At 34.3% G+C, this 19,962-nt stretch overlaps 1 protein-coding gene across 3 annotated transcripts in view; it reads left to right on the forward strand.

The window, feature by feature from the left end:
- actn1 (actinin, alpha 1) overlaps positions 1-19,962 on the forward strand; it is a 71,927-nt gene that overhangs the window by 40,408 nt on the left and 11,557 nt on the right. For all 3 annotated transcript variants that reach the window (XM_056471036.1, XM_056471034.1, XM_056471035.1), the window contains exons 9-18: positions 7,828-7,920; positions 9,087-9,317; positions 10,322-10,469; positions 11,953-12,103; positions 12,265-12,373; positions 12,461-12,601; positions 13,972-14,154; positions 14,866-15,000; positions 18,228-18,407; positions 18,489-18,635. In XM_056471036.1, the coding sequence (XP_056327011.1) occupies positions 7,828-7,920; positions 9,087-9,317; positions 10,322-10,469; positions 11,953-12,103; positions 12,265-12,373; positions 12,461-12,601; positions 13,972-14,154; positions 14,866-15,000; positions 18,228-18,407; positions 18,489-18,635 (1,518 nt within the window). The remainder of the gene's footprint in view (positions 1-7,827; positions 7,921-9,086; positions 9,318-10,321; positions 10,470-11,952; positions 12,104-12,264; positions 12,374-12,460; positions 12,602-13,971; positions 14,155-14,865; positions 15,001-18,227; positions 18,408-18,488; positions 18,636-19,962) is intronic.

Raw genomic sequence — 19,962 nt, forward strand, 5'->3', positions numbered from 1 at the left:
GCTATGTTTCCATCCCAAAATTGCATGAAATATTTGAAAAATTAAACACCATTTCCTTCCCATATTTTCAAGAGAATAAAAATAGGAAAATAGTGGAAAAAATATCGAGAATAAAAATAAAAAGTGGAAAATAGTGAAAATAAAATTCAGAAAATAGAGGAAAATAGCAGAAAATATCAATAAGAGGAAAATTGTAAAATATCGATAAAAGGAAAATCAGAAAATAACGATAAGAGGAACATTTTTTAAATAACTATTAGAGGAAAATAGAAAAATATTGATTAGAGGAAAATTGGAAAATATCGATAAGAGGAAAATCAAAAAATAATGATTGAGGAAAATAACGATAGGAGGAAAATCAGAAAATAGCGATAGGAGGAAAATTGGAAAATAGCGATAGGAGGAAAATTGGAAAATAGCGATAGGAGGAAAATCGGAAAATAATGATTAGAGAAAAATCAGAAAATAACAATAAGAAAAATCGCAAAATATCGATAAGTGGAAAATCTGAAAATATCGATGAGTGAAAAATTGGAAAATATCGATAAGAAGAAAATCTGAAAATATCGATAAGAGGAAAATAGGAAAATATCGATAAGAAGAAAATCTGAAAATATTGATAAGAATAAAATTGGAAAATATCGATTAGAGAAAAATAGGAAAATATCCATAAGAGGAAAATCGAAAAAAATATCGATAAGTGGAAAATCATAAATTTCAATAAGAGAAAAATCTGAAAATATCGATAAGAGAAAAAGCGGAAAATATCGATAAGAGAAAAATCTGAAAATATTGATAAGACGAAAATTGGAAAATATCAATAAGAGAAAAATCTGAAAATATTGATAAGACGAAAATAGGAAAATATCAATAAGAGAAAAATCTGAAAATATTGATAAGACGAAAATAGGAAAATAGTAATAAGAGGAAAATCAGAAAATATCGAAAAGAGGGAAAGCAGAAAATATCAATAAGATGTAAATATGAAAATATCGATAAGACGAAATATGGAAAATATCAATAAGACGAAAATTGGAAAATATCGATAAGAAGAAAATCGGAAAATAGCGAGTAATTGGTAAGTCCCAAGTTATGAATTTATTTTATGTGCAGAATTAAAATATTGCATTAAATATTTGCTAAATAAACACCGTTGGAAGAGAATAAAAATCAGAAACTATCGAAAATATTGATGAGGAAAATCAGAAAATAGCGAGTTATCAGTAAATGCAAAGATAAAATATTGTATAAAATATTTGTAAAATTAGACACCGTTTTATTCCCATGTGTTCAAGAGAATAAATATTGGAAAATAATAGAAAATAGCAAGAATAAAAAACGGAAAATCTGAAAATATTGGAAAATAGCAGAAAATATTGATTAGAGGAAAATTTGAAAATAGCGATAAATGGTAACTATAAAAATTCAGGTTATAATTCACTATACAGAATTATTGAAACAACATTTGAAACTGTGTTCGATGCTTTCCTCGCCAACCTGTTGAGGTAAAAATCACATTTTTATTTGATAAATATATTACCATTGTAGTTTATATGTTTTAGATTAAACATTTATCCAACTCACCTCTGCACATATGTTTATTATTATTATTATTTAAAATAGATGTATGGAAACATGGCTAATGAGGCTTGCTGGAGACCTCTTCATGCATTCATTTCTGTAGAGCTGTGCCCTCGTTTGCCTTTGTGTCTATGCAGTCTTTTACTCTGTGCTTTTTTTCTCCTCCTCCTTTTCTCTCCCTGTTCCTGCTCCCTCTTTCCCTGGGCAGATATCGTTAGTACGTTGCGTCCCGACGAAAAGGCCGTCATGACGTATGTGTCATGTTACTACCACGCCTTCTCAGGCAAACAGAAGGTGAGCGCAGCCCCACATCAGCCAATCAGGACACACATCATCACAAACCCAGACAGATCTAGAACGTCAATCAGAGCTCTGCTTTATTTCAGAACTACATAAAAATGAACTGAACTCCCTTGTGAAAAAGAACTACACTTTAGTAGTTAAAAATAATATAGGTAATATGGAAATAATAAAAGCAAACTGAAGGTTTCTAAACACTTAAAAGCACAGTTTGAAACCAAAAATGAAAATGAAATCACCATTTAATCACCCTAAAATAGTTCCAAACTTTTTTGTTTTTCTCTTGAACACAAAAGAAGATGTTTTAAAGAATGTCAGAAACTAATGACATATACAGTAGAAAAATAAATGCTATGGAAGTCAATGGCTGCCTACTGCCTTCCAACATACTTCAAAATATCTTCTTTTGTGTTCAACACAAGACAGAAACACATAACAGGTTTCAAATAAGTGCGGAGAAAGTAAATTATGAATTGTAATGTTTTGGGTGAGTTATCCCTTTAATATTATATTATTTACAGTTAAGCATATACAAGGGTTATTATGGTGAAGTCAGTTCCTCTTACGGGTCAAGAGCCTGTCTGCCCTTTTGAAGATGTCACTAACCGGTCAAATCCTGCTCTTTGACTTTATTGTGACTTCTCACTCATTTCTTTGTTTGGCTGTGATTTTCTTTCTTCCTGTCCTGGGTTTTGTGTCAGTTCTGGCTGTTTCCAAGACAACCCTGCTGTAGTATTATATAACACACCTTGCTCTGTTTCTGCACATCTGCACACACACACACCACAGAGCTCTTGAACTTCTTTACATTTTAAAATAGCTAAAATTCTGCAGCAGGCATCCCAGGCACAGTGGATCATTCTATTGCTAATAAAATGATATGTTCATATTTCATATTTACAATACCTGACAAAACTTGACCTGCAATCTAGTTGATCATTTGGTATCAGAAGTGGCTGAAAGGCAAAGGCCTCTAGATTACGCTTATTTTACCACAATAAAATATGATCATGCCTTGATTTTTAATTATTGAATTAGGACTGTAAGGTCTGTCTTTGTTTAGAGAAAAGTCTTGTCACTTAACAGTTATAATATACAGTATAGAATATGAAGTCATGATGCAGTGAAAAAAAATTAATATTGTGTATGACTCCCATGATCTTGGAGGACTGCATCCATACATCTCTGCAATGACTCAAATAACTTATTAATAAAGTCATCTGGAATGGCAAAGAACTCGAAGAGTTCATCAAGATTCTTTGTATTCATCTTTAATGCCTCCTCTTTCATCTTACCCCATACATGCTCGATAATGTTCATGTCTGGTGACTGGGCTGGCCAATACTGGAGCACCTTGAACTTCTTTGCTTTCAGGAACTTCAGGAAGTATGAGAAGTATGAAGTATGAGAAGTATGAAGTATGAGAAGGAGTGCTGTCCTGCTGAAGAATTTGCCCTCTCCTGTGGTTTGTAATGTAATGAGCAGCACAAATGTCTTGATACCTCAGGCTGTTGATGTTGCCATCCACTCTGCAGATCTCTTGCACACCCCCATACTGAATGCAACCTCAAACCATGATTTTTCCTTCACCTAACTTGACTGATTTCTGTGAGAATCTTGAGTCCATGTGGGTTCCAATAGGTCTACTGCAGTATTTGTGCTTATTGGGATGCAGTTGAACAGATGATTCATCAGAAAAATCTACCTTCTGACACTTTTCCAAATGATCAACTAGAAGTCAAGTTAATATTTGCTGCTCTCAACTGGGATCAATGACAAGTCTTTTGTCAGGTAGTGTAGTTTGCCCAGAGTGCTATTTAAAAGTCAGTAGTCATTTCTTTTTAGATTAAATAAAATTATGAATCTTTAATAAACACATGAACATCTAAAAACCTTGAGCCAGAAGCCTCATTTTAAAGGGGCATATACAACAAAATCATACACAGGCTTTTTAATGTGGCTTAAATGTATTTGCACACGTGTTCACAATGTTCTTGCATATTCTTCCTTTACCTGGCAAAAAATTTATTAAATATTCAGTTTGTGACTTGAATGAAAGCAATTAATTTACATGTTGCCACATTAAGCAAAACCTTTTTAGTGTTCAGTACATTCTTATCACTAATAACAGATTAATAAGACTTTGTATTTTCCCCATTTTCTCAAATTTATTAAGTACCTCACAATTTGAGTCAGTTCATAAAGACCAGGCATTCAGAATTATTTTAGTCAACTCATTGTATCTGCTTCTGTTCAAACTGACTGATTCAGTAATAATTCATTCAGAGGCAGCAAGTTTCTCTCTGACGGGGTGAAAGTTACTACTTGGTTGTGCTGATTCATCACATCCAGCTGGGTTTCCCCAACTGTGTGTAAGCGTTTCTGAGCTGATGACTAACATCCTTTCGTAAATACATGCTGGGTGTGTTTTCTCAGCTCAACCAGATCCTTTCTGCTCTTATAAGGCACGAGTCTGACTGTAAACCCAACAAAGTGCTCTGCTTTCAGAAACATTTCCTCTGACACACCCACAACCACACCCACTGTTGTTGTGTGCCACATTAGGATGTTTCTGAATAACTCATCGTGGTACAACAACTGTATCAGTGAACACCTGGTTTTGGAGTGACATAGGTTTAAGAATGATTTTAATGACCTGTTTAGTATTACTAGGGCAATACAATACCACTTATTTTTACATGATTAAATTTAAAAGGACAAAATGTACTTTTTTTTTTTTCATAAAAATTTTAAAAGATTTATATAACCGTTTTATGTTTTTTTATTTTATAATTTTATATTTTATAAATCTCTCTCTCTCTCTCTCTCTCTCTCTCTCTCTCTCTCTCTCTCTCTCTCTCTCTCTATATATATATATATATATATATATATATAGTTCTTTAAAAGTTGTTTAAAAGTTGTTGTTTTTTTTCTAGTCGGACGTTATTTACAACAAACAAAGGCATAAATTGCTAATTTCTCTGGATTTGAACATCCATATGTATAAGTATTATGTAAAATACATATGTATATGTATTTTGTTATGTACTTGCATTATCCCAAGGTTCCACAGAGTGTTCAAATCCAGAGAAATAAGCAATTTATGCCTTCGTTTGTTGTAAATACCGGCCCACTAGAAACAAAAAACTTCTAACCAACTTTTAAAAAATTACTGTAATTTGAACAGATAAAATGTTTAGTCTTTCTCAAACTGCCATTTACCTTTGCCTCCAACATTATATTTTATTTTTTTATGTATTTATTACTTTCAAAAAATGTATTAAATGTATTTGTTACAGTAATTTATACATTTATTTTATTATTTATACATTCATTTTATTATATATTTATACGTTTCCCTTGTTTTGACTTGGTCGAAAATGAAAAATGTAATACTTTTTCATTTTTGGTCACACTTTATTTTGATGGTTCGTTTGTTGAATTTAAGTTACATTGCATCCACATGCCAACTAATTCTCATTAGATTATACTTAGACTGTTAGTAAGTTATAAGTTGACATGTACTTGCAAAGTTTCTTACAGTCAGTTCAACAGGAGCAGTATCAACAAATATTAAGCAGACAGTCTACGAATACTCAAATGGACCATTAAAATAAACTGTTACCCTTTTTTAATGATTTTTTATTCTGGTTTAGAAAAAAAAATACATTGACTCAAAGGTAAACTATTATTTTTATAATCCATGAATTAATTGAATTACTTTGCTTCAACAAAGTAAAATTGTGGACTGTAATACTATAATACTATGGACTATAATACTATAATAAATACATATAACGTTAGGCTGTGCTATTGCTAGTTATTTTATTTTCAAGATAGAATAATTAAGGTAAATCTACTGGTGCTTTCAGTACGGCCATAAATGTCACACAAGACGGTAATCAATCTCACATTAGAAATACATAAAAACTAAAGAGCACATAGGCAGAAACCTTTTTTTCATGTGGTCATGTGATATGAAAGCAGCTGGTTTAAGTAAAAATTCTACTTTGAGAAAAACTAGTAGTTGTTTTAAGGCAAATTGAATAAAACTGGTTAAAATCAGAAACCATATTATTTCCTCTTAATCCAATGTAAAGATGTACTTTAAATGAAGGACACAGTAGTTTCAGTGAAGCAAAAATTACATACAACATTACTGTACATTTAGCGGCTAAATGTAAACTTCAGAATCCCTTGTTAGTTGTATTTTTTGGTCAGTCTTTAATTGCCTCTATGATGTGATTCAATGCTCTTATATATTCTTGGTGAAGTCTTTGCTTTAAAAAAAAAGAAAGTCTGAAAAAACTGCTTTGCCATGATCTACCATTAACAAACATCTCCATCCTTACTACTGAGAGTGATGTTTAGATGAATATGTATTTATATAAATATGTGCTCCATGCTTTCCTCTCAATAATTAAATAAGCACACAACAAAAATGGCACTGTTATGATTATAAAGTAAGTAGTGGTTTGGTTATTAAGTGCATTTGAGACTATGCTGACATTACAGAATGGTTCTATTGGATAGAGATGATCTTGTATAAATTTACAGAGTTAACAAATGTTTGATTGTCTCAGGGGAAAAATATCCTAAGACATTTTAAGAAGTAGGAGCTGCCCATTTTTAAAATTTCAATAAAAAAATTACATACTATGTTACTGTACATATAGCGGCTATATGTAAACTTCTGAAACCCTTGTTAGCAACACTGGTGCCTATTAAGTGAACTCCAGCAAGTTGTATTTTTTGGTCAATCTTTGGTCAAATACATTTGAGAATATACTGATCTTGCAGAATGGTTTTGGGCAGAGGTATAAATTTACAGAGTGATAAAATGTTGTATTGTGCCAGGAGAAAAACATCCTAAGACATCCTAGAAAGTTGGGGATGCCTGCTTCATTAAAAGTTTCATTAAAATCTGTTGGCTAAACATTGGCTATAATAAAGTTATTAATGGATAAAAACTCTTTTAGCCCCTTTAAAAGCACTTTATTAAAAGAGTTTATTAAATTAGTTCAGCCAAAAAAGAAAAAAGAGGTTATTTACTCACCCTTGACTGCTTTAAAACCTTTAATTATTTACTTCATCATTTATTCTCCCTCTTCATGAGTTTCCTTGCTAAATATTTTTTAAATATATTTAAAAAAATGCTCATCCATTGACTTCCATAGTAGTTGTATTACTACTATAGAAGTTGATGGGTGCCAGCAATCAGCATTCTTCAAAATATCTCCTTTTGTGTTCAACAGAAGCAAGAAACTCATAAAGAGAGAGAATAAATGATGAGGTAGTTTTCATTTTTGTTTTCACTATTCTTTAAAACGTTTCTTATAATATTCTTATTTTCAACATCAAAGTACACAAAATAAAATTGATATAAGCCTAGACACTAAAAGACAATTTGGTATGTGTGTACATTTTTTAATTGAACATTTAAAATTTGATACTTATGCATTTTATATTTTATTGAGCTCTTTAAGTAGAAATTGTGAAAGAAAATAAAAGTTAGAAAGTTTAGAAAATTAGAAAGTTTTTCCAATAAAAGAAAACAGCTAACTTTCTGTCTACTATTGATCAGCATTATGCACCAAAAGCAACATTCATAAGATGTTCACAAAACCAAAAGCTGCTTCCTGAGCTCTGGCTGTTTCTGACAACGCAACACTGAGCTTATCATTATTTTCTCCTCTTCCTTTCTGGCTTTTACACTTGCAATTTACTTCCTTACCCCTACACCCCCCTTCAAAAATACACACATGTATAATGAAACACACAGTGGGGTTATATGATATTGACAGAGCAGCTGATTGCTTTGGGTAATGGTAATAAATGGACTTCAACACACACACACACAAACAGAGCCTTAATAGTGTTGTCATGGCTCTGATATGGTTTCCACAGAAAGAGAAGCAGATTCACTATGTGCTTTACTCCCTTTAGGCCGAAACGGCAGCCAATCGGATCTGCAAAGTGCTGGCTGTCAATCAGGAGAACGAGCAGCTGATGGAGGACTATGAGAAACTAGCCAGTGATGTGAGCACAGTCATTCATTCCTGTTCACTCCTCTTCACTCCCATCCCTCTCTCCTGTCGTCTCCTCGTCTGTGCTCATTTAGGGACAGTTTCAGTCATCTAAACTGCTTTCCAAGTACAGGGAGCTTTGCAATGCTGATTTTTAGGTCAGACAGTTCAATGGAATAATAATAAGTAAACGATTATTAGATACGTATTCAGTCTGCTAATGGCACTTTGAATGTAAATGCTATTTAAATATTAAATAAAATGTGTCTGAGTAAATGTTCATTTTAGTTTTGTCGTCTAAACTGATAACATCTCTTCTAAAGTTAAAATTAATGTCATTTTTAGAGCCTTTGGTATAAAATAAATAAAAACAAAATGTTTATATTCATTTTTAGATGTCACAAATCATAATTTTGCTTTAGAAATTTTAGGACATTTTTTGGTGGAGTAACTCTGACAACAATCACAAAAATTTATCAAAACGACTGTTATTCTGACCAAATTTTTAAATTAAAATACCTCTAAATTACTTTATTACTTTATATTACTTAATTTTTTATATATATATATATATATATATATATATATATATATATATATATATATATATATATATATATATATATATATATAAATGTACATTTTTAATCACATTTTGAAATGTGGACGTGTTTTTATAGCAAAATTTTTTTACTCAGTCCCATATCTAATACATCCATTTAATTAGATCCATTTCATCCGTTTAGTTCCCCCATAAATGTATCTGTAATAATATAAATATATACTTTAATTCAATGTGGTCATGTCATCGGCCCATGAACATTTCCTGCTTGTTATCCAACTATTTCATATCTGTAACAAGAGGTAATTCAATCATATCACTTGATGTTATAACAGCTATCCTAACATTATTTATCAATATGTGGAACTTCTTGTACTCCTAGAAGCTTTGGAAATTTAAAATGCAAAACAGGAAATACGTCAGGACCATTTGTATTGTTTACATACCTCAAAATTGTCTATTATTCTTTATAATACCATCAAAAATCCTCATTCTCATTATCTTTTTTCTTTATCTCCTTCATATCATTCCGTCTGCTCCAAATTGATCCCTTTTTTCCCTCTGTTTGTTGTTACCTTCCCCTTTTCCTGTCTCTCTCTTGCCCTGGCTCTCTTCAGCTCCTGGAGTGGATTCGCAGAACCATCCCGTGGTTGGAGAACCGCGCCCCGGAGAACACCATGCAGGCCATGCAGCAGAAGCTGGAGGATTTCCGGGACTACAGACGACTTCACAAACCACCCAAAGTTCAGGAGAAATGCCAGCTGGAGATCAACTTCAACACACTGCAGACCAAACTGCGTCTCAGCAACCGGCCGGCGTTCATGCCTTCGGAGGGAAAGATGGTCTCGGTTAGCATCTTGCCTAATTTCAGAGCACCCAAGTGAAATCATTTGATTTGTAGTATTTGCAACCCAGGCTCATTATTGATACATACCCCTGTATACATTTATGGAGATTGCAAAATACGTCCCATGAGGTACTTTTTTGCAGTTTTTGAATTTTGCTGCTGTGTACGCTTTCTCAGATCTCAAATTTCTCTCACAAGTGCCATTCGCACATACTGTTCTCCCCAAAATCTACCAGAGGCCGCTGTCAACTGACTGACTGACCGACCGATAGTGTTTTCAAAAGCACAGACTGACCGATCACCCCCTTCCCTAAACCCAACCAATAGTATTTTTAAAAGCACCAACTGACCAATCACTCCCTTTCCTTAACCCAACCGATAGTGTTTTCAAAAGCACAGACTGACCGATCACCCCCTTCCCTAAACCCAACCAATAGTATTTTTAAAAGCACCAACTGACCAATCACTCCCTTTCCTTAACCCAACCGATAGTGTTTTCAAAAGCACAGACTGACCCGATCGCCCCCTTCCCTAAACCCAACCGACAGTGTTTTCAAAAGCAATCCAGACAAGGTAAAGCCCTTGCGGCCAGCTGATTTTTACCACGTTTTCAGATCTTACCATGTTAATTACTCGTTTATTTTATTATTTGCCTTTTGTTTTACCTGCTTTCTGGAACTGTTCTTCACTATACTCAAACCCCATCGTCACAGTCAACTCCTGTCTGCGTCTCAAGTCCACCGATGTACGTGGTTAGCTACTCAGCAAACTGGTAACAGCGGTAAAGTTGTCCACATGGAGGTAAGCGGTAAGATGGTAGCATGAAAAGAAACAGAAGCCATCAGCGGCATCATACCACCCTGTAGCGTTCATTTTAAAGACGAAATGCAGCCATACATACCTCTGGCTACATAATTCGTGCTCTCCAGATATGTATACAGGGGTACGTTTTCTTAATGAGCCTGTGTTAAATATTTGTCAGTAATGAATAATGTGGATTTATAGGACATTTCCAATTCATGGGGACGTCTGGAGGGGGCAGAGAAGGGTTATGAAGAGTGGCTGCTCAATGAGATCCGCAGACTGGAGAGACTCGATCATCTCGCTGAGAAATTCCGCCAAAAAGCTGCCATTCACGAGGCCTGGACTGACGGTAACTGAGACTAAGAAGCACATGGGTAGTTGACAAACAGGCAGTAATAAATGTTTGTGTGTGTAAAACATCATTTTTGAAAAAAGAGTTTTCATATTTATGTAGGTGACATGGTGGCTCAGTGGTTAGCACTGTCACCACAAAGCAAGAAGGTTGCTAGTTCGAGTTCCGGCTGGGCTAGTTGGCATTTCTGTGTGGAGTTTGCATGTTCTCCCCGTGTTTCCTCTAGGTGCTCTGGTTTCCCCCGCAGTCCAAAGACATGCACTATTGGTGAATTGAATAAACTAAATTGACTGTAGTGTATGAGTGTGAATAAGTGTGTTTCGGTGTTTCCCAGTACTGGGAAACACCCTTATCACCCCCTACCCTAACCCATCCGACAGTGTTTTCAAAAGCACCGACTGACCCGATCACCCCTGTCCCTAAACCCAACCGATAGTGTTTTCAAAAGCAATCCAGAAAAGAAAAAGCCCTTGCGGCCGCCTTTATTAATCTGGGGTCGCCACAGCGGAATGAACCGCCAACTTATCCATAATTTTTATTTTACGCAGCGGATGCCCTTCCAGCTTCAACCCATCACTAGGAAACATCCATTCACTCATTCACACACATACACTATTTAGGTTAATTTAGGTTACCCAATTCACCTAAACTGCATATTTTTGGACTGTGGGGGAATACGGAGCACCCGTTGGAAGCCCACGCGAACACAGGGAGAACATGCAAACTGACCCAACAGAGGCTCGAACAAGTGACCTGTTAAATGAAGCCTCTATCAATTATTTTCGTTTTTGTCGTTTGTGACAGTAAAAATGTGACATCACATCAGCAGCCCACATGTACAGTTAAAGTCAGAATTATTAGCGCCGCTGTAAATTTTTCCCTATATTCTGTTCACCAGGAAGATTTTTTCAACACATTTCTAAACATAATAGTTTTAATTTCTAATTTATAAAATAATTATTAGTAAACTAAATTTTCTAAACTAAAAAATTGTTATAAACTAATTTCTAATAACTGATTTCTTTTATCTTTGCCATGATGACAGTACAACATAATTTACTAGATATATTTCAAGATACTAGTATTCAGCTTAAATTGACATTTAAATGCTTAACTAGGTTAATTAGGCAGGGTAGGGTAATTAGGCAAGTTATTGTATAAAAATGATTTGTTCTGTTGACAATCAAAATAAAATCTTGCTTATGGGGGCTAATAATTTTGACCTTAAAATGGTTTAAAAACATTAAAAACTGCTTTTATTCTAGCCGAAATAAAACAAATAAGACTTTTTCCAGAAGAAAAAATATTATAGGAAATACTGTGAAAAATTCCTTGCTCTGTTAAACATAATTTGGAAAATATTTAAAAAAGAAAACTAAATTCACAGGGGGGCTTTAAATTCTGACTTCAGTTGTATGTAGAAAATAGTTGAGAGCCTTATTCATGGGATGATCTGGCTGATCTTTGCTGCTCCCTGTAGGTAAAGAGGAGATGTTGCAGCATAAAGACTTTGAGACTGCGTCACTGTCCGAGATCAAGGCTCTGCTGAAGAAACACGAGGCGTTTGAGAGCGACCTCGCAGCTCATCAGGACAGAGTGGAGCAGATCGCTGCCATCGCTCAGGAGCTCAAGTCAGTCAAACACACAGAAAAACTGATCCAGACACTGATTCATGCTGTAAAAGATGTACTCTTTGACTGAACACACAGAACATTTGACCTGTAGCTTACTGAACATCATCTGTGATCTTTTGCTGAAGTAGTTTAAACTGTCTCTCTCTCTCTCTCTGCAGTGAGCTGGAGTATTATGACTCTCCCAGTGTAAATGCTCGCTGTCAGCGGATCTGTGATCAGTGGGATTCGCTGGGAGTGTTAACTCAGAAACGCAGCGAGGCCTTGCAGGTGAAACAGCCCTTCGTATTCCAGCACTGATTTCATTTTTTTACACTGCAGTGCACTCGTGTGTCTCACCACGGTGTCTTTCCTCAGAGAACCGAGAAACTGTTGGAAACTATTGATCAGCTTTACCTGGAGTTCGCCAAAAGAGCAGCGCCCTTTAATAACTGGATGGAGGGAGCAATGGAGGACCTGCAGGACACTTTTATAGTCCACACCATTGAGGAAATACAGGTATTGTACACCTGTCTGTCTGTCTGTCTGTCTGTCTGTCTATCATCTGTCTGTCAATTTGTCTATTTTCTATTTGTCTTACTGTCTGTGTATCTATCATCTGTCTGTCTGTCTGTCTGTCTATCTATCTATCTATCTATCTGTCTGTCTGTCTGTCTGTCTGTCTGTCTGTCTGTCTGTCTGTCTGTCTGTCTGTCTATCTATCTATCTATCTATCTATCTATCTATCTATCTATCTATCTATCTGTCTGTCTGTCTGTCTGTCTGTCTGTCTGTCTGTCTCTCTCTCTCTGTCTGTCTGTCTGTCTGTCTGTCTGTCTGTCTCTCTGTCTGTCTGTCTCTCTGTCTGTCTGTCTCTCTGTCTGTCTGTCTGTCTGTCTGTCTGTCTATCTATCTATCTATCTATCTATCTATCTATCTATCTATCTATCTATCTATCTATCTATCTATCTATCTGTCTGTCTGTCTGTCTGTCTGTCTGTCTGTCTGTCTGTCTGTCTGTCTATCTATCTATCTATCTGTCTATCTGTCTGTCTGTCTGTCTGTTTGTCTGTCTGTAGCTACGTTTCCATCTACTTATCCAAAATGCACATAAAAATATGCCCATAAAAATTAGTTAATGGAAATGCCAACATGCGCATAAGTTTTGAAAATGCGCGTAAAAACATGCTAAAATGATGAAAATGTGTGTGAATGGACAAACCAGCAGGCTGAGCACATTGTAAAACATCTGAAATATTGTTTTGGTCATTCTATAACACCATAACTATTTCAGTATTAGTGTTAATATTAATTAACTGTATAACTGTCGAGAGCGTCTATGCTCCACGTCTCATGGCTTCAAACACCACCAGGTGTTCATTGCGTGTCGGCAACATCTTCTAAGGCGCAAGTCATTTATTAAATGAAGAAAAGATTCACGCAGCTTCTCCTACCGCAACAAATTCCGTTTTTACTGTTGATATTTGGCGCCAGAAAATCAGGAAGTGACGATTTTATTATCTTTGACTCATTCATCTACCCTCACATTTGCTCCATCATTATGGTCTGTCTGTCTAATCTGGAAAAGTAAATCATTTATTTTGGTTCAGTTATACATTTTGTCATGCATGTGAGATATATTTCAATTACACATTTCAGAATTCAGTTGATTAAACATGTTTTAATCATTACAATGTATGTAAAACATTAAAAGGTTTAACCCAAAATCATTAATAATTTAACATTTGAACAGAGTTATCTCTTTAGTCTTCCCATCCGTCCACCCTTCCATCCATCTGGTGGATTTCAAATGTGACTGTAAAGTGTTATGATGCATTTCACATAAAACTTGATGTCAGTGTGTGTGTCTGTGTGTATGTGTGTTGTAGGGTCTCAGCACAGCCCATGAGCAGTTTAAAGCCACGCTGCCTGAGGCAGATAAGGAACGACAGGCCATCCTGGGCATCCATAATGAAATTGCTAAAATTGTGCAGACATACCACGTCAACATGGCTGGCCAAAACCCCTACACCACCATCAACCCCCAGGAGATCAATGCCAAGTGGGATAAGGTTTGAGCACTGTTCTGCTTCACAAAATACAAAACACAAGGGAGTTTTCAGACAAATATGATATACAGTTGAAGTCAGAATTATCCGCTTCCCTTTATATTTTTCCCCCAGGTACTGTTTAGACATTTCGAAACATAATAGTTTTAATAACTCATTTCTAATAACTGATTTCTTTATCTTTGCCATGATGACAGTACAATATTTTACTAGATATTTTACAAGACACTTCTATACAGCTTAAAATAACATTTAAAGGCTTAATTAGGTAAATTAGGCAAATTATGGTAATTAAGCAAGTCATTGTATAACAGTGGTTTGTTCTAAAGACAATCAAAAACAAATATTGATTAAGAGGGCTAATTAAAATTGACCCTATAATGGTTTTTAAATGATTTAAAAAGGATTTGTTCTGTTGACTATCAAAATAAAATCTTGCTTATGGGGGCTAATAATATTGACCTTAAAAGGGTTTAAAAAAAATGAAAAACTCCTTTTATTCTAGCCAAAATAAAACAAATAAGACTTTTTCCAGAAGAAAAAATATTATAGGAAATACTGTGAAAAATTCCTTGCTCTGTTAAACGTCTTTTGTGAATTATATTTTTTTTAAAAAATTAATAATTTTGACTTCAACTGTATATTTACACTGTATTTAAGAGAACAGATGCAAGGAGAGATGCTCATTTCTCCTTCACAATGCTTTTCTCTCAGGTGAGGCAGTTGGTGCCCCAGAGAGATCAGGCCCTGATAGAGGAACACGCTCGTCAGCAGAATAATGAGAGGCTGCGCAGACAGTTTGCTAATCAGGCTAATGTCATCGGGCCCTGGATCCAGACCAAGATGGAGGTGAGACATGAGCTGAAGTGACAGAAAATGAAACGCACTGTCTTATGGTAATTTCAGAGAACTCTGAAAAGGATGTCAAAAACGGAATTGATGATTGGCTTATATGCATAGTCTCACATGCAGTTAGCAATCACTTGCACAAGACTGCACTGAATTGATCAGAAGTGAAAGTGCAGACATTTTCCAAAATATTTACATTTGAAATAAATGCTGTGACTTTGTCTTTATCAAAGTATCCTGAGGTAAAAAATGGCTTTTACTGAAATAATAAGCAGCATAACTGATTCCTGGGCACTAAATCTGCATATTGGAATTATACCTGAAAGGTTAAGTTACACTGCAGACTGTAACAATGGTTTTGGTATCACAGGGATAAATGGACATACACTACCAGTCAAAAGTTTGGGGTCAGTAGGATTTTTAAATATTTTAAAATTAGCTTCTCCTGCTCACCAAGGCTGCATTTATTTCATCAAAAATACAGAATAAATAGTAGAATTGTGAAATATTATTGCACTATAAAATAACTGTTCAAAAGTAGTTTATCATTTCATTTAATCATTTATTCCAGTGATTTTAATGATGAATTTTCAGCTTCATTACTCCAGTCTTCAGAGTCACATGATCCTTCAGAAATCACTCTAATAATAATTATGTTTTAATTCATTATTTAATTAATAATAATTCTGTATTGATATTATTATTAATGGTAATAGTAATAAAAGCAATAATGACTGGAGTAATAATTTCATTTGAAACTAAGAAAGCAGTTATTTAAACAATTAAGCAATTTAACAATTTCTTTTCATTTATTAAATGCCGCCTTGATGAACAGAATCATTTTCTTAAAAAAAAACATGAAAAAAAACTGACCTCGCTAAAGAAAAACTTTTGACCGGTAATATATATTACAATTAAAACTGTTAAGTTGTAGTAATATCTTACAGTATTGTTTTACTTTGTTTATAAAAATCATAAAATAAATTGTATATCTAGAAAAAAAACATTTATTTCTAAAAACATGAATATCTCTTCTTCATTTCAAATGTTCAATAGTTATTTCAGTTAACTTTTAATAAAATTCGATAATTGCATGATAGTTAATGATAATAATAATGATAAGATATTATTGGTCAACTGATTATTTAGAGCAAAGTACTGTATACACAAGTTGACGCAGACCATGTTATTAGTCCCTTGAATATTGAAGTCATACATTTTAGCTACTTTCTAGTTCACTATATGACAATTTGTCCATACATGTAAGTATCTGATTCTGTTAAATTAAGTAATTAATGAAATATCATTTGGGTGGCAGCTAAAAAGTTCTACAAACAGAAAAAACAGTGGATGTGCTCTAAGGCTGCACAATATTGGAAAAAATCTGACATTGCGGTATTTAGTTTTTCTGTGATATTTATTGAGAGATGAATATAATCATGTTTCCAGATGAGTTCAATAGCTCAATTTGGAATTTTATATATATTGTGGTGATTTCATTGGCATAATCATATGTAAGCAAATAATACTGCATAGTTTTCATTGTATAGAAGTTAAATTGTTATAATTTCTTCTAAACAAATTATTTAATTGCACTTACAGTCATAGGTCTTAATCAAACAAGTACTATTTCACTCTATTAAGGTTAAAATTCAGTCACTCAACAATATAAGCTTTTGTACTCAAGTAAAGGTAAGTACAGCCTTAAAAATGTACTCAAGTAAAACGTATCCATTACTACTTCCTGTTTTAGTTTCACGCTGGCAACTAGACCTCACATCCTATCGATACATTTATACAAAACAACATACAAGTCTGATTTTGAGGTAAAAATTGTTGCTAATTTTCTGCAGGAAAGTAGCCAAGCAACATCACACTCTGCAATAACAAGAATAATAATCATAATGAGGCCTATATCCTTACAAATAATAAATCATCAGTTCACACTTAATTTTGTCCAAAACATTTGGTTTTCTTTTGCTATAATAAATGCTGAATATATTTTACTGTTTTGTGCATTCGGCTTAAGCTGCTTTCAGTGTTTCTTTTGTTTCTTTCCTGGTCATTAATGTTGTTAATCAATTTGTTCTCTGCAAAATAAAATGCTATACAAAATAAATTCTATGCAAACTAAGAAACTAAGGTGTGCTGTATGAATGTAATTTTATTATTGTTTATATATATATATATATATATATATATATATATATATATATATATATATATATATATATATATATATATATATATATATATATTATTTGATTTACTTTTAGTATGGAGAGCTATGCTGTGACGTAAATTTCCCTTTGGGGATTAATAAAGTCAAACAACAATTCAAACAACAACAAACTATTTAAATTACAGCCGCAAATGCAGCCTCCAAAACTTTTTGCATAAACTTTTTTTTTCACGTGATAAATTCCTGATGCTTTTCATTATAATTTTATTCATACATCACCCAGTATGAATAATTTTGATGTTAAAATATTTGTTAAGCTCATTTAAATCAAGACAACGGTCTAATTTAAATGAAGACAACAGTAAACCAGTATTAATTCTGTACTAGGAAATAGGAATTCATTAAAAATAAAAGAAATAAACCTTAATGCATGCAACATTCATAAAGGATTTAACTGTTTTAGTACTAACTGTACTAATGTTGTCAAAAAAGCAGATGATTGTGGTATTAGATTAAAATATCAGAGAAGCCTGTATAGTAAAACATGGTCAGAAGTGGACGGCAATGTGTTTAATTTACCTGTGATACCTGTGATCTGATCGACTAAAACTCATTTTACATTAAAAAAATAGATCAATCAAAAAGGCGTTTGATTTGCGCAATGACAAAAAAAAAATAACATAGATGGAGCTTAGAACAACATGGTTTCAAAATGTAAAGAGTACAAAGCACAGTTTTTGTGTAAACTGTAAGGAGAAAAAGTAAAAAGTTGTCAGAAAAATAAATAGTGGAGTAAAGTACTGATACCAAAGATACCAAAAAAACTACTTCTGTACAGTAACTAAGTATTTGTACTTTGTTACTTCCCATCTCTGGTTCTTGGTCAGCTATAGTTCCACTCAAATGTCCTGGGGGATGAATAAACTGAAGCTGAACTTGCGAATGATGTGACTATTGCGAATGATCACATTGCGATATCGATGCTGAAACGATAGATTGTGCAGCCCTAATGTGCTCTTAATATTTTCTAATGTTCTTTGTACAGGAAATTGGCCGAATTTCTATTGAGATGCACGGGACCCTGGAGGATCAGCTGACCCACCTGCGTCAGTACGAAAAGAGCATTGTAAACTACAAACCAAAGATCGACCAGCTGGAGGGAGACCATCAGCTAATACAGGAAGCACTTATATTTGACAACAAACACACTAACTACACCATGGAGGTACAGTACACACACACACAATCTGACTTTCAATCCTCATAATGCATTAGTGTGTTCCTGACGTCTCTCTTCTTCCTCCAGCACATCCGTGTGGGTTGGGAGCAGCTCCTCACCACTATCGCTCGCACCATTAATGAGATTGAAAACCAGATTCTGACACGTGACGCCAAAGGCATCAGCCAGGAGCAAATGAATGAGTTCAGAGCCTCGTTCAACCACTTCGACCGAGTCAGTATCATGATAACACATAGTTCAACAACACAGTTTTGCATCATTATGAGCAGATGGACGTCTGAGCCCATAACTCCGTCACTTAATCTTAGTTGGAACCAACATGACATGATTTTAAAACAGTTGGTTGCTGTGACACTTTAGCGCTTTATGGTTACAGAAAAGTTTAAGCTCTCTTTCAGTTCATAAGTTTGCAGTTTAACTCTTTCCCCGCCAGCATTTTTGATCATTTTCACCTAAATCTGACGGCAATCAAAATATATTTTATACATTCAATAATTTTCCTTTGGCTTAGTCCATTATTTTTCAGGGGTAATTTACCAATTATTCCAGCATATGTTTTAAGCAGCGGATGCCCTTCCAACCACAACCCAGTACTGGAAAACACCCATACACACTCACATACACACTCATACACTACAGCCAATTTAGCTTACCCAATTCACCTATAGTTGCATGTCTTTGGATTGTGGGGGAAACTGGAGCACCCCGAGGAAACCCACGCCAACATGGGGAGAACATGCAAACTCCACGTAGAGATGGCAATTGACCCAGCTGGGACTTGAACCCATACATTTTATACAGATACATATTATATAACAAAAGAAAGAACCAGGTGTCTGCTTTTAAACCGAAAATTTGTTCATGTTTAATCACCACATGAGCGCAGATAGGTTTAATCAGAACAAGAATATTTCTGACAAAAAAAACAGACAAAATGTATATATTTTTTAGAGTTGTGCACTTTTAAGATATAATACGCATACAGAGACACACAGACACAAACATATAACTTCATCCAGATCAAAACAGGGTGTCCGCTGGGTCTTAAATTCTTCATTCTTGAAGTCTTCATTTTCCTCTGTCCAAGTAAAGCAACCCAATCGGGCCGACATCCATCCAATCACCAACAATCCATCTTAATAAAATCAGGGAAAGAAAACTAAAAACAATTACGGTTCCTCATGATAACAACAGTTTATCCCATTATGTTATTTTCCATTCATACAAAAACTATTTACAGAAGTCAGAGCGAGTAGACATAATATTTATAAACAGACATGAAACTTAAGGTTTTATAACAGTGATGCATTAGGTTGAATAGAAGTTATACTCAATCAATTTGGACCAAAAGCCAACAAATATACATTTTTGATTATGTAATTTTTCTCCACAATAAATATATGTTTAACAATGTTAAAGTTGTCATTTGAAAAAGAAAGACATATAATGTTGAGAATAGGGCAGCATGGTGGTGGAGTGGGTAGCCAATCGCCTCACAGCAAGCAGGTCGCTGGTTCGAGGCTCATCTGGGTAAGTTGGC

The sequence above is a fragment of the Danio aesculapii genome, chromosome 13 (genome assembly GCF_903798145.1).
Source record: "Danio aesculapii chromosome 13, fDanAes4.1, whole genome shotgun sequence".
Lineage (NCBI taxonomy): Eukaryota > Metazoa > Chordata > Actinopteri > Cypriniformes > Danionidae > Danio > Danio aesculapii.